Raw genomic sequence first — 22839 nt, forward strand, 5'->3', positions numbered from 1 at the left:
AAGGGGAGGAGGAGGGAGGAGGGAACTAACGGTAATTATTAAGCGTCTACTGTATACAAGGAATATTGCTAGGAACATAATGTGTGTTGTATACACGTACACATACATATAATATATATGTACACACAGAGAAATTTCATTCCTGCCCTTGCTCCCAAGAAGTATACAGTTGTCTGGAAACCGGAGGGACTTTCTGGAGACGGTTCCCTAGAATTCTGCTATGGAAGAAAAGAAGCAAATTCAAAGGATTAAGAGCAAAAGCAAAGAACCCCCAACACTTTCCCCAACCCCTTCCTTTGACGTCACGTGAAACGGGGGGGGGAGGGAAGGGCTGCTCCGCCTGATTCCTACTGGCTACTTCTGATCACGTGGGCCTGAGGAGACAGAAGACTCAAAGCACTCTCTGAGGACCCCAGGCAATCTAGTGGGATAGGAAGAAAGAAGAGGAGAAAAAGGACCCTTCTATTGGCTTCTGATTGTCACGTGGCAACAAGAAGTCCCAGGACCTGTTATTGGTTGCATGCGTCACGTGAACAGGGGAGGTAGGGATTGTTATCAGCTTCCCAGAGAGACATGGGAAGAGGGGAAAAAGCCACTTAATGACGGCCATAGAGCCCAAGGAGGAAGGAAAGACCTCGAGTAACGGGAACATTCTATTGGTTTATCGGGTGTCACATGGCTATAAGCTAGTCACATGAGAGTGGGGGTAGGGTGAGGCCGGCTGGGGAGGGTCGGGGAGAGTTTCCGGCACCGGAAACAGATCGCCTGCCGATTCTGCCTGCTGCGGTGGCGGCAGAGCGGCCGGTGGGAGCCTGCAGGCCGCGGTCTCGGGTCATGTGACGAGAAAGGGCTCCTGTTGGACGCAGATCTCCTAGATCTGAGCTCCGGAGCCGGTCCCGGCCATGGGGTGCTGCTACAGCAGTGACAACGAGGACTCGGACCAGGTGCAACCACAGTGTGGGCGGGGGAGGCCGGGAGTCTCTAAGGGAGACGGGGGCGAGGGGAAAGGAGTGGGCTCATAAGAGGCCTCGGTAAGGGACCGAAGCCGTCTAGGGTCTTGAAGAGCTGGAGGGAAAGTCTGGGAAGAGTCTTGAGAAGTTGGGAGTGCGGGTATGGAATTGAAACTGATAGAGGAGGCCTTGGAGTGGAGGCAAGGATCCGGGAGCAGAGGCTTCTGGGGGGCATGAAGGGATTTAGCCTGGGAGGTGGAGCGGTGCGTCTCCTAGAAGCGCTATCAGTGGGGAAAGAAGGAAGCAATAGTTGACATATTTAGGTTTACGGTATTCTTTATTACTAATCGTGGTGGGGGTGGGGGGGTAAAGATTTAGGAGTCTGGGAAGGCGAATCAGGCTTGGAGGATTGTGGGAATTGAAAGGCATTCCTGGAAGGATAATTGGATTTGGAAGAGGACTTGGAAGGAGAGGAATAGATGAACTAAGATTCTAGGTGGGATAGGAGATGTGGAGATGAAACAGAAGAAGATAGAGCAGAGATGAAGACCCTTCGTGTATTTATTTGGGAGAATTGGAAGCGTGGAGGAAGGGGAAGAAAGATTGGGAGTGAAAAGAAAGGAAAGGGGACAATCATGGGTTGTGAAATGTTAAAAAATAGAAAAAATCAAATGGAAGGGAAGGAAACTGAAGTAGGGAATAGAGTGAAGAACTTGAGATATTGGAGTTATAAGGCTTCTGGTTGAAGAGATTAGGTCAGGAGAGTGTTCCAACACTATTGGAATTTTCTTGGCAAAAATACTGGAGTAGTTTGCAGTTTCTTTCTCCAATTCATTTGACAGATGAGGAAATTGAGGTAAACAGTGTTATATAGCTAGTATCTGAGGCTGGATTTGAACTGACTTCAAGAAGCCTTCAGGAGTAAATTTTTTACTTTTTCCTGATAGAATTTTTAATCATGCTTCCTACTTGGCTCTTCTAGGACTCCCCCCCCCCCCCCCCTTTTAACTTCCTAAGCCATTCCTTCCCTGTCAGGAGAGTTTTCTACTGAGAAAACAAAGGTCATTCGCTACTTTTCTCTATTCTGCATTTCAAAATTCTCATTTTTTATTTTTTCCCCCTCTCTTTTCTTTTAAAACTCTTTTGCTGCTGACCCTAATGAATTTACTAGGCCAGCTGCTGATCTCAGGCCCTTAATCATCTCATCTCTAATTCTCATTGTCATATTATCAATTGTGTCTTTCCCTGCTGCCTACAAACATGCCCAAGTCTTTGACATCCTTAAAAAATTTTCACTGGGGGCAGCTAGGTGGTGCAATGGATAGGGCACCAGCCTTGAATTCAGGAGGACCAGAGTTCAAATCTGGTCTCAGACACTTAACACTTCCTAGCTGTGTGACCCTGGGCAAGTCACTTAACTCCAGCTTCAGGGGGGGGGGGGAATTTCACTGAACTCTGCCATCATCTCACAAGATAATTTTTCCTTCTCATCTGAATCACTAATAAAAGTTTTTTTAACCTGTCTTCCATCCTCCTCATTCTACTAAAACATTTTGGAAATTCCTGATGTTAAGGATTTCACATATCTTGTGGCTTTTATTTATTTATTCTTCTTGACCCATTTGGATTGATTCCCTCCTCCTGGATGTTCTTTCTTCCTTGGATTATCCTGACAAGAATCTCTCATGCTTTCCTTTCACCCATTAGCACCTTGTTGAATCATAAATGTCCTAACTTCTTATGTTGTGGATAACACTGAAATTAATTTTTTGACTTTTCCCCCCTTACATTCTCTATCAGATATTTCCCATCAGCTCCCAAGTAGGGATTTAATTTCTATTCAGATGACTTGCAGATCTGTATATCCAGTCTTAATTTGTCTTTTCAGGACCAGTTTCTCATCCTTGTCTGTCAGTTGAACATTTTCAACTAGATATTCTTAAGCATCTTAAGTCCAATACTTCCAAAATTCATTATCTTTACTTTCCCATGTCCCCACCTTCTAAGGCCCCTACTTCCTAATACTCCTTTTTCTGTCCACAGTATCCTTTCCATGCTCCCCATCATTCAGGGTTGCAACCTTGGTCTTTCCAAACTTTCCCTCATCCCACCATATCTAATTCATTACCAAGTCTTGTTAATTCTTCCTCCACATCTTTCCCATTTATTCCTTTTCTGTACTCATACATATTTCTATAGAACATATTTCTCCTAATCAAATGTAAGTTTGACTAAAGGGACTACTTTATTTTAAACTCTGGATCCCCAACACCCAGGACAATGCCTGACATAATTGACCCTTAATAATGCTTGTTGAATAAATAGAGCTACTAAGTAGCAGAACAAAACTAGGATCCAGGTCTCCTGATTTTTAGGCCAATGTTATTCTACCATAGAAGCATTAATTAAAATATGACTTTAATGCCCCCCCTTGTGGAAGAAGATTGTTATATAAATAATTTTAATGACTAGAATAGAGGTTAACAAGGATTTGAGAAATGGATATAGGAGCAATGTAGAGGAATCTGGGAACAGAGAAAGTGAATTTAGGGGAACAGGTATCTGGAAGGAAGCAGAAACCAGGAGGGTTGCTTCATTCAACTTTGGAAAAACTGAAACAGAGAGAACAGCCTAGGGCTGGGAGGATGAATCTCAAAGGGAAGCATATTTGTAGAATATGCCCTTTCCCAGGATATGTGGGGTTTGAGCCTTACAAGGGAATTTTGAGAAGAACTGGAGAGCTGAGGCTTGCATGGAACAGATCTCAAGTCTTAGATTCTGTTATTTCTGTTCCTGACCTTTCAAGAATTAATTCCCTAGTATAAGTATTTCTACCTTATCACATGGCTAGTTGTATCTCCTTTTTGTGTTGATATGATCATAGATGTAGAGTTGGAAAGAATATGGTTCAATCCCCTTGTTTTGTTGTTGAGTCATTTTGAGACATGTCACATTCTTGCATTTGGATTTTGGTTTTTTTGGGGGGGAGGGCAAGATCCTTAAGTGGTTTGCCATTTCCTTTTGCAATTCATTTTACAGATGAGGAAATTGAGGTAAATAGACCTTGAGTAAATGTTGGCCTTCCCTGGGGGGGCTCTCTTTATTTTTAGCTGCTCATCACTTGTCTTAGGGATTGATCTCTGGAGAATTCCTTCAAGTAAAACTTTGGACAACTTGCTTTTGATCTCTTTTTCCCCTAGATGTTGCTGGTCATGGGAAATTTGATCGCTTTCTGTGGCAGCCTGTTTCACTGAAAATCAGATTGTTCTTTATGGTGAACCAAAATGTGCATTTTTGTGACTTCTATTTGATTCTACTATTGCTTTCTGAGGATGTAGAAACTAAGTCTGTCCCTCCGAGGACAGTTCTGTAGATATTAAAGGGGGAAATTCCATGCACTTTGAGTCTTCCCCTTGTCCTAGCTAAACATCTCTAAACCTTTAAACTTAACATATAATCTGAACTCCCTACTCAGTCTTTGTCACTCTTTTGGACATATGGAGAGAGACAAGGCAGAGATCAGTATAACTCTCACCTCCCCAATCTTCTGAACACTGATCAATGGAAGAAGCATTAATTTTTGTTATGCTGACACTGCTATCTCACGTTGAGATTGTAATCACCTAAATTGTTTCATATAAACTGATGGCAATCTAAATATATTGTAAGGATTTTTTTTTTTTTTTGCACTTGTTTTGCATCTGTATGCAATTTACTCTAAGTTTCAGTTATTTAGATTTGATCTCATATGACATCTAGAGCCTCAGTAATGGTCTTTCCTTTTTTCCTAAGATGGTGAAAAAAGACTAGGAAAATTCTGTCTAAAGCTGATTCTGAGGGAACTCTGATAATTTTCTTCTTATCTGACCAATTCTAGTTTGAAGCTTCTAATCCCTTGTCCTTATAGCCTTTCATTGTTCCTACTACCACCATTAAACAAGCAAAGAAATACTTTGTTAATCACCTGATTTCTCTCTGTAGAGCACCAGAACATGCTGTTCTTTGCTTGATAGGTTTAGGTAACATTCCCTATTCTTATGGAGAATAATAGGGGGGAAAACATACATAGAGACAGCTCATTCACATTAAGTGTACAGAGTAGTGTTCTGTGAGGTCCAATGAAGATTTTCCTTTTGAATATTATTCTCTTCTTCATCCTTATTCTTTAAGCTAGAATTGATTATTTATGAGATAAAGAGCAAAGTTAAAAAAAAAAATACAACAGTGCCATTACACTGTTGGCCAACAAACATTTATTATATACTGGGCTAAGTGCAGAGGATACAAAATACAGTTCCTGAGTTCAGGGAGTTTACAGTCTACATGGGGAGACGACGAGCAAACAACTATTAAAAGTGTGTGTGTGTGTGTGTGTGTGTGTGTGTGTGTGTGTGTGTGTGTGTGTGTGTGTGTGTGTAATTGAGAGTAGTCTCAGAGGATAGGAACTAAGATTAAGGAGCATTGGGAAAGTACTAAGAAACCATCATTTTAGATAAAAAAAATTGAACTTATAAAAATGTCTATTGAACAAGCATTGGAAAGAGCTAGGTAAATAACATTCACATGAACACTTTGAGCATTTTGTCATTGACAAATTCCAAAAGTCTACATAACATGCCCTTTACCAGTCAGTTGGTGCACATTTATTAATATTAAACATCTACTCTGTGCTAAGTGCTGGGCATACCAAAAAAGCAAAAGACAGACCCTGCCCTCAAGGAGTTCACAATCTAATGAAGGAAAACTCACATAAAAGGAAGCTGGGTAGATACCCAAACCAGAGGTGTGATGAATCCCAGAGAGGCTGCCCTGAGCACTCTCCTTTCAGAGGAGTGCTCTAATCTGATCAGAGGTAGGAAAGGACCCCAATGGTGTGAGGTACTGATGGAGTTTCAAGCTTGGTGAGGAGGTTCCTGGGAACATACAATGAAGTTGAGAGGAGTGCAGCAGGGTGGGAATGACCTACGTAATAGCTTTCTTATTGTTTTTTTTCTTCTTCCACAAACTATAAAAAACTACTAAAATTATTTCCTTCACTGCATTAATCTTTGGTATCTTCTTACAGGATCGCAAAATTGTATTTGCAAAAAAAATTAGGAATATTTAGTAAAAAATATTGCATTGTGTGTCAGGAAACCTGGGTTCATATTCTGATTTTAACATTTAATTGACATGTGACAAGGCAAGTCTCTCTAATCATGTTTCTTTATACTCATCATTAAGATGAAGATGAACACTTGTACTATCTATCTCACAGGTTTGTTTTGGGGAAAGTGCTTTTACTTTGGACCTCTCCAATTTGATAAATATGAAACTGACCCGCAGACAGAGAAAGCATAGCTGAGCTTTGATTCATGAAATTTAAACTGTTCAGTGATTCAAGAAAACTTTTCCTACTAGCTCCAGCCTTATCCCCAAGAAATGATTATTTAGGTTCTACTTGAATTTCTACCATGCAATGAACTTAAAACCTCATGAACTCAATCCTACATTTATTATGAAACAACTTATTCTATTTTTGCACAACTTTTATGGTTAGCTTTTCCTTATATGAAGCCAATTTTCCTTTGCAATTTTTCACCCACCAATTCTAGCTATGTCTTCTGTATCTAAGCAATTCTATGTGAGGTTGGAGGAGACATGGATATATTAGAAGGCAATAGGACCACAGTCTAAAGAGGGAGATGAAAAGGGTGATAAACTAGATTGGAATGGAATAAGATCACTTATGAATGTAGAGAGGTTAGCTTTGCAGGGAGATGTCCTATTGCAGTCTTTCCCTTTAAATTAGGATGTAAGGCATTTGTTAAGCATCCTATGCCAGACTGTAAGCTGGGAATACAAGTACTCACAGTGAAGACAATCCCTACTCTTTTTTTTCATGAGGCTGGGGTTAAGTGATTTGCCCAAGGTCACACAACTAGGAAGTGTTAAGTGTCTGAGACCAGATTTGAACTCAGGTCCTCCTGAATTCGGGGCTGGTGCTCTATCCACTGTGCCACCTAGCTATGCCCATCAATCCCTACTCTTAAGGAGCTTGCATTCTAATGAGGAAAACAACAGGGAAGGGAAACTTGGGTAACTGGGTAGGAATGTCAATATAGTGATGTGTCAGGAAGGGCCAAGGGGATCCATGGAGAAGTGGGGAAGTGAACGTTGGCTGGGAATGCAGGTGACATAATGAGGGAGATGCATACCTCTGAGCTGGATATTTCTTAGGTTATAAAAAGCAGAAGAGGAACTTTGGCCAGGACCATGATGGTTTTGTCAACTATCTGAAGGGCTGTGATGTGGAAGGATGATCAGACATTTTCTGTTTGTCTCCAGAGGGCAGATCTAGGAGCAATGTGAAAAATTCCCCAAGCAAGATAACATCCTCACAGCATTGGCCCAGTGGGCATCATGAGGAGTGAGTTACTGGAAGCCTTGAAGTAGAAGCTCGGGGATCATTTATCAAGGCTGTTATAGAGGGGATAGGTTCTAGGACAAAGTTGGCTTCCTCCCAAGACTTCTTCCAACTTGGAGATTGAGGACTAGCTCAGATTGGGGGCATCACAGCCAAATGGGATTTGGGGGTAAGGGGAAGTTAAGATTCTTTGTGTGCTTCCTATCCAAGCTGATGCCCATCCTCCCCTGTTCCTATTTAGGATCGAGAGGAACGGAAGCTGCTTCTGGATCCCAGCAGTCCCCCAACCAAGACCCTAAATGGAGCAGAGCCCAACTACCACAGCCTGCCTGCCGCTCGTACAGATGAGCAGGCCCTGTTGTCTTCAATCCTTGCCAAGACGGCCAGGTCAGAGTGGAAGCAGCTGTGACTGCTCTAGCTCCCTGTAGGATAAGGAATATTCTTTTTCTGTGCTCAATTCAGAGAAACTCTTCCCTAACTCTACCTCCTTTGCATCTCATAGAATAATTTCTTCTTCCTAAAGCATTTACACGTGACGTATCATACCTTTACAAGTAGGTTTCTTATCCCTTTACTGGTCTGTGTGATTGAGAGTAGATCCTTTCCAAACATCTCCTTCGGGGCTGAGAACTTAAGCATTGTTTAGCTGCAATAGTAAATCCTTGATCACTTGGATGTTCAATAAATGGGACTATAGAGAAAGGCTTCAGTTCTACCCTGGTGAAGAGCAAGACTTCAACCATTTTATGTGTCATAGATCACATTGGTAATGTGGTAAAGACTATAGATAACTCAGATATGTGTTAGGTTAGTGATTTTATTTTTTTTAATATCCTAGTTCTCAGAGCACTGAAATTTTATCCATGGACTCGGGTTACTCTTACTCTAGAGCCTAAAGAATCCCTTGGTGGATGTATGGGAGAGGAAGGTAGGCCCCTGATCCATCTCTCACGCAGTCTAGAGGAATCGAATAGATATCTTTCTAGTCCTCTTGCCTACCCTGCTCTGATGGATGTACTAATGAATTGAGGTGAACTGTTGGATTCCACAGAGATTTCAGGATTTTTTCATCCATTTTTAATCAACCTTGCTGAAGTCTCAGTTACTATTTTTTTCCCTAGCAACATTATTGATGTCTCGGCAGCAGATTCCCAGGGCATGGAGCAGCATGAGTACATGGACCGAGCGAGGCAATACAGGTGAGGGGAATAGGAAAAAAGTAGTGTTGGCTTCCTTTCTAGTCTCTCTGTCCCTTCTGCCCTAGGTTCTGAAATGCCTCAAGTCTTTGAAAATGAATTGTCCTGGGCAATGGGGGACACATTTGGTTTACATCTGACCAAGGAAACAAGCAAAAGTGAGGGTTTCCATAAGGTCATACAGAGTCATGCTAAAGTCTGGAGCAGGAGCTAGACTGATGCCATTCTCGATGACTATAGAAAAGAGCATGTACCTTCTCTGATGTTTTTCCCATACAGTACTCGCCTGGCTGTCCTCAGCAGTAGCTTGACTCACTGGAAGAAGCTGCCACCACTGCCATCACTCACCAGCCAGCCCCACCAAGTGCTTGCCAGTGACCCTATCCCCTTTGCAGATTTGCAGCAGGTGAGATTGTCTTTCACTTCGCTTTTTGGTTCCTCACCTAGACCAACTCAGTTTCTACCCAAAAAGATTCCCTTTTCCTTTTCATCCATGCTGTTCCAATTTCCTGGACACAAGATTAGACATTGAGGTCTTATTAGGAGAGGGATGTTTTCCTTCATCTGAGAGTTCTCTTCCTTGGTAGTCTTGGGGAGGCAGGTAGAGAAGGGGATAGTACCAGCAATGAGGAAAGACATGGTTGGAAAAGGGATATTGCAAACCCTGGCTATACTATATACCCTGCCCTTGCTTCCTCTTTTTGCTTTTTTTTTCCTTTTTGGAAATACCCTATGCCCCAGTTTTTCTCATGTATTTCATTCACTACTCTACTGGACAGTATTTGTATTTTTATAACTGCCTTTATCTTATAATCACAGGTCTCCAGAATAGCTGCTTATGCCTATAGTGCACTTTCTCAGATCCGGGTCGACGCAAAAGAGGAGTTGGTTGTGCAGTTTGGGGTCCCATGAGAACAATTTCTGGAGATCTCTCCCCTGTTCCTGCCTTCCTGTCCCCTTTTTTCTTCCTGCTTGTACAGAAACCTAACTTACTACTAATCACAGAGGGGAAACCACCACAGAAGTCCAGAAGTGTTTGGGGACCTTCATGTTGACACACAACAAGTTCCCAAGAAGCCTTTGTACCATGTAGCCCTGGCTGAATACTTTGTGAGGAGGGAAGAGGATCTATGATGGTTTTGCCACTTGGGATGGGGGGGGGGGTGGAACTAGAGGAGTGGGAAGTTAGGGATTTGGATATGAATTATTTCATGATTGGGTATAGTGGGTAGGAAGAGATTTGGCTTCCTTGAGATCACCCTTCTATGTTGGGGCTTGAACTGATATTAAGAGACTAAGAACTAAATTGGTTGTTTCTATTTCTCACACCCAGTTTTTACATTTGATCCTTTATTTGTTTTGGTTTGCTACCCTCCATAAAGGACATCTATTCATCCTGGCTCCAGCCCTTCTGTCCTTATCCTTACCCTGCCCACCTCCCACTTCTTGTACAACTTAAGAGTTAGCTAGATGCCTTTGCAGGGATAATAGCAGGAAGGACTCAAGGCAGAGCAAACTATAGCTGAGTTTTTGACATTCTGTGGCCTTTGGGCAAGGGTAGCCATCAGAAAGAATGGTCCTGTATAACCACTTAAAAAGTATGAGGAAGGGAGCCTGTCAGGTCAGATGATGTCCTCTAGGTATCTATCAATCAAGCTTCAGGATAACAAGGCCAGGTTCTGTTTCCTTAAGCATGATTGGGGCTGGATAGTGTCATTCTATCTATTTTGATAGAGTTGCTGTCTACTTTATCCTTCTTTTGAAGGACACCTCAACGCGCAGCTGAGGGACTCAAGTCCCCTAGAACAGATCATTTCCTTTATTGCTAAACTAAATAATGAGGGAAAGGGTACTAGAGTTTTAGAGAGCATTGATAGGAAATTATCAAAAATTATCCCGTTTGATTCGGACCTTCTTGGGCTTCACATTCATTCGTCTCCAAATAGTGGCTGTGATCCGATCTTGCTTGGTGACACCACTGAAGTCAAACGTCGTAACTCGGGGTAGGATGGACAGCACGTATTGCCTGCAGGGAGGACACAGGATTGTGTGCTCCCCAGAATAGGAAGAAAGGACAGAGCCATAATGGGGGGCTAGATGTGAAATCAGGATCACTTAATTACATGCCCCAAAGAATTATTAATATTTTCCTCCCTACAATAGCTCCTCCAGTAATAAGAGCAAAGTGACTTTCAACACAATAAGGGTATGACTACTGCCATTCTTTTCCAGAGATACCTAAGGGAATTAGCATCTGTATCCAATGTGGGGATGGCATGGGGCAGGAAGCTAAATCGGAGTAACTTCTCAATCCCATGTTATAATCATTGAGGCTTTTGCAATTCAAGATAATGACGACTTAGGAATATTTGCCACTCATTCCAATTGCATTCATTCTCTCTTCTAGGCCATAAAGGGGTTAGACATGGGCCTCTTCCATTCCATTCCCTTCCCTTCCCTTCCCTCAAGGAAAGGGACCATTTGATTGGGCTACAGATTACCTCCTTTTGAGAACAGGGTAAAGTTCCCTTTCTCTTATGTCTACAACCTGTGTTTTCCCCTTAGCTTGTACTTCAGAGGATGAGACTCTTGAGCCTTTTGTTCCCATTCCTTGGGGTCTCAGGCCAGGGGCGTTACCTGTACCCCTTTTCATCCTCTATGGGGTTCCCATGGAGGGTCAAGCTCCGAAGCTTGGGAAGATTTGACAGCTTATCCACTTCTGTCAGGCGATGGATGCAGTTGCCATGGAGATAAAGAACGCTTAAATTGAGGAAGGTGGTCAGCACCTGATGGATGAAAAAAAGGACAAAGTACCAGGTTGAGCAGGTTCTAGCAGCTGGTTTATGAAGGTGGCAAGAGACTTGGGAATCTAGTCTTGAGGAGAGGATGCTCTTTTCATTAGAATCCACTCTATGGGTGACCTAATCCTTTCTGGAAGCTAGGAAGCAAATGTGCAAAGAAGATGGGAGATTTCTTCTGTCTACTCCATGCTTTTCTTAAGTATGCACTCTTTCAACAATCATGTGAGAAGAGGTAGTACAAGGAATATCCCAATTTATAAGTGAAGAAACAAGACTTGTATCACGAGTGGTCATGTATTTATGAAGCAGAGGATATGGGCTCTCGCCTGACATGATATTCCATGTTTTTCCTACTCTGTTTTGCCTTATTTAGTTCATGACTGAGCTCTTTTCAACCTTTGTTTTCTTGCAAAATTAAGAAGCAATATCGCAAGTGGTATGATGTTTACAAAGTACTTTACAAAAGTTTTCTGAGTATCTAATTTTAGAGATGAGGGATTTAATTTCACAAACTTTAAAGTGACTTATGTACAAGATATTGGAAACATGAAACTTGGAAAGGTCAAATAACTTGCCCCAGTCAGTCACACACATGGGAATGGGCAGACCTGGTCTCATTAAGATCTCTCCCAAATTTTGATTATTTTATTTGTCTTATGTTTCCAGAAGAGAAAACTAACTTTAGATCTCATCCTATAACAGAATGAGTCCTGAAGTCAAGGGCTCCCATACATTCCATTTTATTTTTCTTGCCACAGTGTCCAGTGCCTAATATGGTGATTAGCAGATATTAAGTGCTTAGTTTCTTCTTCAATTTTTTTTTTCTTTCTTTCTGAGGCTGGGGTTAAGTGACTTGCCCAGGGTCACACAGCTAAGAAGTGCCAAGTGTCCGAGACCACATTTGAACTCGGGTCCTCCCCAATTCAGGGCTGGCGCTCCATCCACTGCGCCACCTAGCTGCCCCCTTTCTTCTTCAATTTAATAGTAGTTTAAGATACCCATTCCTAAGCTGCTTATGACGACACCCACAGAGAAAACTGGAGTAAAAGAAGAAAACTCAGCATAGGAAGATAAGGGTTCGTTCTTACTACTTCTATATACCTTTGCCCTTCCCTATAGTGCTAGTTGTATGGCAGGTGTTTCATAAATACCTTAGGCCTTGTGTACATCATTGATGTTCCCTCTTGCGATTCTTCCCCTCCCCCATCTGCCTGTGGCCCATGTCTCACCTGGCATTCTCTTCCCTCCCCTGGGGACTCAGGCACCTACGGGGTCGATGTTGGGCAGGTCATTGAAGGACAGGTCAATCCAAGCCAGGTTCTGGGGATGCTCCAACAGCTGCGACATAGTTTGACTGAAGTCGGTGAGGTCATTGAGCACGTTGTTGTTAATGCGCACAGCCTGGGTCAATGACTTACCCTGACTAGAACGCTTTACTGGCCGGAGCCCAGCCCTGGGCTCCTCACTTATCAAGTCTGCAGGGACAGATCGTGGGCAGTGGTTAGCCAAGAGCTCCAGGCAAGGGTCCTCTCTCCCCATCTCTGTCTGAGGCCAACCAGAACCACCTAGAACTGTTCAGGGTCTCAGTTATAGCTGCCACATGTCACTCCCCCACAGAGCTATGCTGGCAACCTGCATTATGGATCCAGGGACAAGAACGAGGGGAAGTGTCTGCCCTGGTCAGGGTTCACCTGGATTCATTTCTGGAAGGCAAGTTTTAGGAACAATAAGATAAGTAAAGAAATTTTGAATAGGACTACATGAGGATCAATTGAAAGGATTGGAGAAATTTATCCTGGGAAAGACTGGTTGGGGAACAGGTGAAAGAAACTAGACCCATTGTGGGGAATGTGGGGGAGAGGGCAATAGGTTTTCAATTGGACCCTTCTGAATCCCATCCCTGCCAGATTTAGTTCTCTGACTTTGGACAAGTTAGCTTTACTCTCTTTGGGCTTCAGTTTCTTCATTTCTAAAACTTTAGACTAGATTATCTATATAGAAAGACCCTAACTACTCTAACCCTGTTGTCACTGTACATTTCTTCCACTTCTGAATGCTATGAACTTATGGCCTGTTACAATAACTCATTTTCAGCTAATAGCTTATTTGAGAGACTTATCTCATCCAATTTTTTTTTTCTTAATTTTTTAACAAGAGAAAACTAAGACCCAGAAAGGGAAGGGACTTATTCAAAGTCACAGTTAGAGGAATTAGGAACCAGAGCTCAGGATTTCTGAATGTTCCTCTCGTATTTTCCAAGCTCAAATCTAACACTACTACTCCTTCCCTCCTTGCTGCCACACAAATTTCTGCTTGTTCTGAGGTACAGATTGCCTGGTACTCATAGGGGCTCTGTGGAGGATAGTCATTACAAAGAAGGGGTGGGGCACATTATGCTGCAGCATAGTTCTTGGGGTAGAAGGAAGTAGAGGCTAGTGAAGGTAAGTGAAGTTAAAAGGGATAATTGGCTTCAATGTGAAAACTACATACTGAAAGAATGTCAGCAGGATGGCTCCCTTAATTTATAGAGCTTGAAGCCAAGGGACAGAAAGGAAAAAGAATTTGCCTAAAAATGAGAATGCCATCCAGTGACAAAATGGCTCAGTAGCCAGAAGGAAGCAGTTATTTCCCTTTTAGAGCAGATTTTCATGAGGGTAGATGTCTGAGCATAAGATCTATCTAATCCTTTCACTTTGGAATATTTCCTCAGGAGATAGGGTGATGTATGTTTTTATATTTTCCTGCCCACCAAGAGAGGAGAGGAAGAAATGTACCTATACTCTGTGATATCCTTTTACATATCTGTCACAGTGCTCAGACTTGTAGCTGGAGATGGTCTTTTTCCTCAGGAAAGTCATAAGGCTTCAGGTAGTTTGCCAGATGAGGAATGTGTCAATCCAAATTGAATCACATTGTCTTAGACTATCCTGAAGCAAATTGAGGTATTTGTGGTCTCTCATTTGGCTTCCTGTCTTTAATCTGATCATAAATTCAAAAATTTGGACTTGGAAGGGATGCAGAGGTCACCTAGTTTAATTCATTTTTAGATTAAAAAATTGGCATCAGGAGCTTCAGTGACTGACAGGTAATAATCATTTGAGACCCCAGAGTTCTTTTACAGCTACCAGGCACTCTTACTATCTGCTTATCTTATTAACTGATTCAGTCTTAAGCTTCACTAAGAAATGAATAGCCCAATTTGCCTTTCCAATTTTTCTGCATATTCGACTCCAACAAAAAGCAGAAGAGAGAATAGCATCTGATCACCAATTTGACAGTGGCTTGGCTTTGTCATGTCCCTGTGATGCTTTTTTAGAGCATAAGAGGCTATTAGTGGTGTTATTCTTTGAAGGACACTGTAGTCAAGGAACTTGGATTCAAGCCCTAACATTACCACTTTTTAATAATACCTATATGATGCATTCAGGTTTGCAGGCAGTGATAATGGATAGAACCAGCATTGAAACCATGAAGATGTGGGTCTAAAACCTGCTTCTGATACATACTTGCTTGGTGACACTCTTGGAGAAACAGTGAAGACCTGCAGTGATAGCATCCTCACATGGAAGTTTCCCCTCCCAATGAAAGCACAGTTGCAATCCCTAGCCCTTTAAAGTTTGCAAAGTACTTTTGTCACAACCTGAGAAGTAGATAATACAGGTATTTACCCCCATTTTAAAGATATGGAAAGACAGTAATTTTCCCATGATTTCAAAGAAAGCAAGTCCTGTGTTTTGTTACTTTGAGCAAGTCAAGTCCCCTGTTTAGGCTTCAGTTTCCACATATGAATAAAGAGCTGGCACTAATTTATAGTGCTTTAAGATTGGTAAAGTGCCTGCTGTTAGGCTCTCAACATCTGCATAGTATTTGTTGCTAGAATAGTCTTTTTACAAATGGCTGATGAGATAGGTGTGTGTCTGAGTCACAAAACTAAAGTTGGGCATATAAGATGAATTCAGATATAAAACAAACATGCACCATGTGTTCACTATGCTATATATTGTGCTATGCATTGAAAGAGTAAAGGGGCAATTAGACCAGATCTTAAAGTCCCATTCTCATTTTCATAATAATTATATTAGCCATGTAAAGGCTCCTAATTTGTGTCCAACTTAGCCTTTATAAAGTGTCAGGCCAATTTTTTTTTTTTTCTATCCTTTTTTTCAAACATTTTTAAAAAGCAAAGATTTGGAAAAGGGAAAAGAAATCGTTCTCCAAAGATAAGTGTTACCCAAGTTGAATGAGGTACTGGTGTTGGAGGGAGAAGGAAGAAGAGGAAAGAGGCCGCGCACATCGGGCTCACCTTGGATGAAGTTTATACTTTTGAAGGAGAAGTCGAGGGGTGGCTCCTGTGCCAAAGTCTTCACATAATCCCAGTTGTCAGTCATATTTCAGCCATCATGGGGGGTGAAGGAGAAGCATGGGGCCCTGAACTGCCAGCTTCGGCCTAAGGGGACAGAGAGGGCCTGCATTTGGAGAATTTTTGGCTTGCAACATGCTTTCCCATATTTATTTCAATTTCACAACAACACTGACGAGTAGACATGATGGGCACATAGCCCTAATTTTACAAAAGGAGAATGGGAGATAAATGATGAGAAGATGGGATTTGCTCAGCAAGCCAGCTGCATAGTTGGATGTCTCCCCCTATGGAAGCCAACATGCAACGGGATGTTATGGGAAAACAACCAAGTACATGATAATTTAAGAAGGGAGAGAAAACTAACATCTCATGGTGGCAGGGAAAGTTTCCCTAAGGAGGTATGAACTAAGTAAAAGAAGCTAAGGATTCTAAGACATGTTGGGAGAGTTGTGATCATATCACTTCCAGGAGGTCACTGATAGAGGGAACTCAAGGAAATTCCACTAATGCACAGTGCCATAAGTTTAAGTGAATTGTCCAGGGTTACACAAACCAATATGTGTTGGAGCTTGGATCTGAACCCAGATTTTCTGACATATTGGCTGTTATAAGAGCCTAATTTATAAATGAGGGGCTTGGAACAAATAGCTATTATAGTCAAGTCTACCTCTCTCATCATTGGCCTCTGTGGCCTCAGATATTGCTCAAACTGTTCTTCAGGCTTATCTCTGCCTCTTAGAATTCTTGGTTTCCTTTAAAGTAAATCCAAAATGCCAATTTTTTTTTTGAGGACTTCATAATTCCTCCAGCTGCTAGAATGTCTCCCATCAAAAATATCCATTATTTGTTCTGATAAAATGGTAATAGCTACTTAATCAATGATAAAGCAAAAGAACCAGAAAAGAAGCTATTAGATGGGAGAACCAGAACAAAGCAATGTCCTGCAAATTAAAATTATTATTAAAAAATATCTAGGAGCAAATGAGTGTTGGAAGTTCCAGCAAGATCAAAAGGGCATCGGATTTAGCAGCTAAAGGACTGTGGGTCATTTGAGAGAAAACAATTTTAGATCAATGATGGAACTGCAGTGGCCTGAGAAGTCCCCCTATGTTTAGGGGCTATAGGTTGATAACTAATATGTGTGGGGAGAAGGAGGGAGGGATGAGTGTATAATGTTCAGAAGCCATAGAACTTCTGGAGTAAGGGCTTACTGAGCCTTTTCCAAGAGCTGCTCATACACTTTCAGTATCCACTTGATTCACTCGAGTCTCAGCTGCCCCTCCCAAACTGTAGCATGTGCAATGGCCACACTCCAGTAGAACCATCTCTGCTAAAAACAAGCTGAGGATTACTGACCTGTTGGTAAATCAGGGTAATGTCTACCCTGAGCATGTCAAAACTTTCCCTGGCAGATGAGAACAATTTGTTCCAACAGCCACAAAGGCTGCTAAAGCAGGTGCTACAAGCACTTAGAGGTTGTTCTGGCATTACAGATGCCCAAGTCCCCACTGTCTCCTGAGTCATTGCCAGTCATCTTCACTCCTGTCCTGCCAGTGGACTTCTAGGAGTCAGGAAGAGAGGACTTTGTGCTATCCCACCTCACATAGATGTAGTTTCACACACATCATCAAAGACATACCCCATGATGTCACTGGTCATCTTCAAAAACTAATGACAATATGGGGGCAAGTAAAAGTATTTCAAGAATGGAGAAGCTTGAAGATATTTGCCATTTGTCCTTCATTTCTGAAAAGAATCAATGATAAAATAGGTGATATAGACAGCAGTGAGAACCAATAGATAAAAGAGTGAAAATGAATCAGAGGGTAATAGAAGAGAAGACTGGAATGGATGGGATTAAGAATGCAAATAAAGAAGTTGATCTTGGAAAGCAGAACCATTCTTTATCAAAGACTGGTCCATACGAATTCTGTCAAAGACCGTACAGTCTAAGAAGGTTGGGGATACTCAGACTCATACACAAATAAGGACAAGAATGGGTTAAGAACATCTAATACTAAAGAAAAATTATGAGATTTGAGAGTACTCAGTGGGATAAGGCTTCAAGGAAATAGTGAACTTTTCTTTAAAGGAGAAAGGATATGGTGATATTATATAATAATGATGTAATTTTCTAACATAATAGAAATAGGTGGGCCTCCAAATTCAGTACTCAACTAAAACTTTTTCCAGATAGGGGAAAAAGGAAAGAATGGAAGATGGTAATGTGGGTTATGTCATAGGAAAGGAGAATATGACTAGAAATGGATAACTGTTTTTTTTTCCCACCAAGGTAGGAATCTTTTGCTAAGGAGGGAGGGGAAAAGAGTAAATAGTACCAGGAAGTATGAACAGAGATGAATCATTTCAAGGAATTCTGAGAATTAATCCCAGAAGAATAAAAGAATTATCATGCGGTTCTGAGGACTCAGTTGAGAATAGATAATAATGGAATCCAGCCAACTTTCCTTTTTTGGTCATTTGAGAAGAATTAAAAGAGGAGAATGAAGATAGCATGATTTTGACAAAGTCTAGATGATGAAAGGCCAAATAGTCAAAGGTACAAGTGTTGAACTCTAGAGCCAGAGCAAGGAGGGGAACAAGAAAGAATGGAGGGAATGGAGGTTATGTTGAGGATGATGGTCTGTTTTAAGAATAATGCAAGAGTACAAGGGCTAGCAAAGATTCAAGACAACAAACAACACAAGTATGGGTAATGGTAGATTTTAAGATAGAACCATCCCTATGGGTAGGGTAGCTTAGGCATAATGTTGATTGGGAGGCATGTGAGGGGACCTCAGTGTGTAAATTGAAATTTCCAAATATTCAAGCAAGGTTTGGGATCTCCACGGAGATGGGAACCATCTCCGGTTTCAAGCTCCCCTTCCTCAGAGGAGAGACTGAGCCAAGTACCAAAACTGAGAAAAGAGTGTGACCAAGAGTGTCACCAAGAGTTGAAAACCATAAGTTTATGCTAATTTTATAGATGAAATGATTGTTGAGAGACATTAAATGACTTCCACAGGGTCACACAGGTAGTCTCTAAGATAAGATTTAAGTTCAAAATTTGTTGACTCCCAAGTCTACCATTTATCCACTATGCCAGCAAACTACCATTTAGAAGACTGTACTGAGCCTAAAAAGAGGGAGTATTTGCTGAGTAATAAATGCAGATGGAGGGGTTGGAAGTGACGCTGGAGAACAAGGAGTATGTTTTTTCTCCTGTCTTACCCTCTTGGGGAAAGAAGAGGAACAAACAGCATTCAAGAAATGATTCGATGGAAATACCCATGTTTCCAGGGGCACATGAGCATAGAATATCAAAGGAAATAGAGAATAAAGGAAAGACCATGATTTAACTGGAGTTTCATAGAGCAATTGAAAAGTGGGAAGAGTGTAAGAGACTAATCCTAGGCTTCAAAATTGCTGGTTACTTGGAGCAGACTTATTGAAAGGGGAGGAAACCAAGACAGACAGGCTCATATTCTCATATTTGCCCTTTCCTCCATTTTGGTAGTGGTCCCTTCCTCCTCATCCCGATAGTGTTGTGCCAATTATCCACAGGAATTTAAAATTCCTAAGCCATGGAAATAGGACGCAGAGCACCCAACCTCGACCATGCCTAGCAAGTACCTCAAAAGTCCCTAATTGGTCTCCCTGCCTCCAGTCTCTGGCCTCTCCATTCCATCTTCCACAGATTTGCCAAACTGATATTCCTAAAGCATAGGTCACTCCTCTGCTCCAGATGCTCCCAATTGTTACTACGTTAAAATATAAACTTTTTTTTTGATATTGAAATCCCTTTACAAACTGGCTCCAGCCTACTTTCCCAGGCTAGCTTCCCACTGGCCAGCGAGACTGGTCTCTGCCTTTGCTCTCCCTGTCCTCGCTTCCCCTCACCCCTCTGCTATACTCTCCTCACCTTTCTTTATCCCTTAGGATCCCCGAATCAAAGTTAAAATTAAGTGCCTCTTCACTAGGCCAAGTCCGATCATTTCCCACACTCTCACCCCAATTATTTCACTTATCTGTGTTACTATAGTTCTTCCCTTCCCCCCACCCCCGAAAAAAACAAACAAAAAAAAAAAAGCGTATTCTTAAGCGCTGGAACTTTTTCATTTTGTTTTTGAACAAACTGTTTAGTTCAGTGCCTGGATGGTGTATAGGCACTTCAAGGTTGTTGAATGAATAATGAAGGGGGTCCCCCGATCCTCGTGTCTGTGGCTCATGGCAGGCTCTCTACCAGGGGTCTCTCTGGGTACTTCTTCTCCGTCCACACCCCCCACCCGGGACTATGGCAGATTCTTCTATTTTTGCTATCCCTGCTCTGGGGCCATCTCAGGTCCTTGTAGTATGGCTACCTATGCTTGACATGACATTGGTTCCCGCCTCAATCCTTGCCCAGTGGGCTCCCCAGCTGCTGCCCAAACTCACCAGCTAAGTCTCCTTTAGCCTTTGCCTTTCCGTAGACAGCGACTCACTTAGAGCAACTCCATGGTAACCATCATCATCATAGCCTCCCAACCTTAGTACGCCTTGCCCCGGGGCATGCTGGGACCTATAACACTCTTCGCTTTCTGCATTGGCCAACGAGAAGCTTTACTGAGCTGCCAGGGATCCTGGGACTTGTAGTTTGAGGCTTCCAAGGTCGTCGACCGAGACTTCGGCATAGTTTGGCCTTCTAAAGGTTTTTAGTCCCTAAAGTCACCCCTCCTAAATTCTTCTCCCGACCTGTACATTTACCATCCCCGCTCTATTTCCCGTTCTGGCCAGGGTCCCTGCACAACCTCTGAGGGAGTCTCAAGGCATACTGGGATTTGTAGTTCTAGCCTCCCTCTGGCAGAGGGGGTAAAGACTTCTCATTGCTCCACCCATCTCCGGCTCCAAGCCTTCTCCCAACCAACTTTCCCCTGTCCTGCCGAGAGCTGCGAGAATGCGCATGTGCACCATGATGTCCTCTAGTTTTGGCCAATGAAGACGCTGCGCGAGGGGGCGGCGCTGCAGTTCAAACCGTGGGTCTGGGAGGCGGCGGCGGCTGAGGCGGCTATCGGAGGAGGGGGGTGGGGAAGTGGCGAAGAGTCCAGAGAGTCTGGAAGATGAGACCCTCGGCCCTCCCCAGAAGTTCGAGCCTCTGAGGGGGACGGCGCGCGTGCGCGGCCAGGTAAGCTCAGAAGGGGAGTCAAGGATGCACCCTAGTGTCCGAGTGAAGAAATAGGAGGGAGTCCGTGTTACGGACCGTGGGGTAAAGATGTGAGGGGTCTCCAAAGGGGCGGTGGCCTAGGGGGAGGGGTGGCTGGGGAGAAAAGAGCGCGAGAGGGGAGAGGGGAAAAGGGAGAAGCTGAGTAGGGGAGGTGTATCTCGAATGTGTGGGGGCTGGAGAGAGATTGTGGACGCCACATTTAGGTGGGGGAGGGGGCTTTGAGGGAAGGAGGTCCGAGAAGTGGTGGGAGGTGTACCCTGCTCTGGTTTGGGTGAGAGGAACGGTGACAGGAGGGACACTGACCTCTAGAAGCTGCCCTTCGACGGGAGCCGCGGCAAGTGCAGGCGAAAGTACTAGCGGAGTTTCTTTTTCAAAATAAACAGGGTCGTTTTCTGGTAGGGCACATGGGCTAAGAATTCTTGGAGGTGGAGGATGGAGGATCTAGGTCTAGTCCACCAGCACTTGTGAGCTGCCAGGTGGCGCACCGGCCCGGGGTCCGGAAGGCGCTCAGCGGTTCCGAGCTGACCGGCACTTACCGGCTCTGTGACCCGGCAGAGCACTTACCCAGCGTGACTCAGTTTCTGCGTTTGTAAAACGATCTGGAGAAGGAAATGGCGAACCACTCCCAGGGGTCCCAAAGGGATCTCAGAGTCCGACCCGACTGAAAAACGCGGTCCCGGGCTCAGCGACTGCAAAAAAACTGTAGACCTAGAAGGGGGCAGCAAGGTATGAGACAGTACCAGGCGCTGTGATAAGACCTGGGGAGTAAAATTGGAGAAATTCTTCTAAAATAGACGTAGAGATTTGTGTGTGTTCCTGGAGGTAATAAGGAGCCACTGAGAAAGGAAAAGAATGAGCCCTGGATTTTCTCTGGTGTACCCCCATATGTGCAGTGCCCTTCCTCAATTCTCACAGATTTTCCTGGCTTCCTGTTAGTTTCCAAGAAAGCCCCGTCTTCTATAAGAAGGTTTTCCCAGTCTCTTAATTCCGATGCCTTCCCTCTGTTAATTATTTCCTATTTATCTTGTACATAATTTGCTGATTGCCTGCATTGAAAAGACTTTTGTGAAAGATAAGGAAATGAAAACAGATTTTTGTTGTTCTGTAGTGTCTTCAGGACCCCATTTTGATGTGGGCTGTCTTTTCCCTTCTTCAACTGGGGCATGATCACAGAGCCTTAATATGTGAAGCTGACTTGATTGACAGTGAAGTGGATGAATTATTAAGTACTAAATCCCCTTTTTAATATTAGTAGCTGAGCAAGGCAGCTGGGGATTATTCGTTCTAAGTCTACAAAATGAATCTGCTTAGTCTTTGCTGCTATACAAGGAAGCAAGTGAAGTCTCTTGATCTAACTGCTGGCACTTAAGTATGGTTGAGCCCCTGAGCTTTCTGAAAACAGAACATCTTAATTTGCTGAAGCACTTTGGCCCTATTTCTTTAAGTCATTTTGTGTGTATATGTGTATCTACTAAAAGCACATGGCAGCTTCACTTGCTGGTAAATGGGCAGGAGAGATCCCAAACAAGCATTTTTCATTGTAGAGAAAAAAAGAAGTGGTGAGGTTTTCCTGAAGAAAAAGGGGTAAGAAATAACTCACATATTAAAGGTGCATAAGATGAAGAAATACATTTGAAACATCCATGTAGAATTAAAATGAGAGACTGAAGGAATCTTATGTTTTAGCTGAATTTTTAAAAGTAGGAAGTACTCATGGAGGATAGAGTAAAGAGGACAGACAGCCTTAATCGAATTTGAACAGGATAAAGGAAGATTGAGCAGTCCTACACCCTCACACAAATAAGGATCTCTTTTAGAAACAGATTAAACTCAAAAGGGGATTTGGAAGGGACAGAAACTAGCTAGGGGAAAAGAGGGACTTAAATAAGATAGATAAGAGAACAATCAGTGTTGGGAGTGTTT

General features: G+C 42.8%; 3 protein-coding genes across 6 annotated transcripts in view; 2 read left to right on the forward strand and 1 right to left on the reverse strand.

The window, feature by feature from the left end:
* The first annotated feature begins 522 nt into the window (after window positions 1–522).
* Window positions 523–9951, forward strand: LAMTOR1 (late endosomal/lysosomal adaptor, MAPK and MTOR activator 1). Its single transcript, XM_074304946.1, has 5 exons — window positions 523–944; window positions 7598–7743; window positions 8478–8555; window positions 8832–8958; window positions 9372–9951. Exons 1-5 carry the CDS (start codon window positions 903–905, stop codon window positions 9462–9464), a joined length of 486 nt encoding a protein of 161 aa, XP_074161047.1. The 5' UTR covers window positions 523–902; the 3' UTR covers window positions 9465–9951.
* On the reverse strand, window positions 9884–20253 carry LRRC51 (leucine rich repeat containing 51). 3 transcript variants are annotated; one of them, XM_074304942.1, is made up of 6 exons: window positions 20151–20253; window positions 16928–17046; window positions 15657–15800; window positions 12623–12828; window positions 11190–11338; window positions 9884–10578 (listed from the first exon to the last, which is right to left on the reverse strand). In XM_074304942.1, the coding sequence occupies exons 3-6, from the start codon at window positions 15739–15741 to the stop codon at window positions 10437–10439; spliced, it is 582 nt and encodes a 193-aa protein (XP_074161043.1). In that variant the 5' UTR covers window positions 15742–15800; window positions 16928–17046; window positions 20151–20253; the 3' UTR covers window positions 9884–10436. The 3 variants fall into 3 exon arrangements, with proteins under 3 accessions (XP_074161043.1, XP_074161042.1, XP_074161044.1); XM_074304941.1 differs by lacking the exon at window positions 16928–17046 and having other exon boundaries at window positions 20151–20252; XM_074304943.1 differs by lacking the exons at window positions 16928–17046; window positions 20151–20253 and adding an exon at window positions 17073–17092.
* Window positions 20254–20716: 463 nt separating this feature from the next.
* The window catches only part of NUMA1 (nuclear mitotic apparatus protein 1), an 83545-nt gene continuing 81422 nt past the window's right edge, over window positions 20717–22839 (forward strand). For both annotated transcript variants that reach the window (XM_074304924.1, XM_074304929.1), the window contains exon 1: window positions 20717–20877. The gene's annotated coding sequence lies outside the window, so the exon portion shown is untranslated. The remainder of the gene's footprint in view (window positions 20878–22839) is intronic.

Source organism: Sminthopsis crassicaudata, chromosome 3 (genome assembly GCF_048593235.1).
Source record: "Sminthopsis crassicaudata isolate SCR6 chromosome 3, ASM4859323v1, whole genome shotgun sequence".
In the NCBI taxonomy this organism is placed as follows: Eukaryota; Metazoa; Chordata; class Mammalia; order Dasyuromorphia; family Dasyuridae; genus Sminthopsis; species Sminthopsis crassicaudata.

Excerpts from the sequence above, each read along its gene's own strand:
- LAMTOR1 (XM_074304946.1), top strand. The coding sequence starts at position 903 with ATGGGGTGCTGCTACAGCAGTGACAACGAGGACTCGGACCAG. Across the intron at positions 7,744-8,477 it reads ATCCTTGCCAAGACGGCCAG|CAACATTATTGATGTCTCGG; the intron begins GTCAGAGTGGAA and ends TTTTTTCCCTAG. Across the intron at positions 8,959-9,371 it reads CCTTTGCAGATTTGCAGCAG|GTCTCCAGAATAGCTGCTTA; the intron begins GTGAGATTGTCT and ends TTATAATCACAG.
- LRRC51 (XM_074304942.1), bottom strand. The coding sequence starts at position 15,741 with ATGACTGACAACTGGGATTATGTGAAGACTTTGGCACAGGAGCCACCC. Across the intron at positions 12,829-15,656 it reads AAGTATAAACTTCATCCAAG|ACTTGATAAGTGAGGAGCCC; the intron begins GTGAGCCCGATG and ends CTGTCCCTGCAG. Across the intron at positions 10,579-11,189 it reads GAGGATGAAAAGGGGTACAG|GCAATACGTGCTGTCCATCC; the intron begins GTAACGCCCCTG and ends TCCTCCCTGCAG.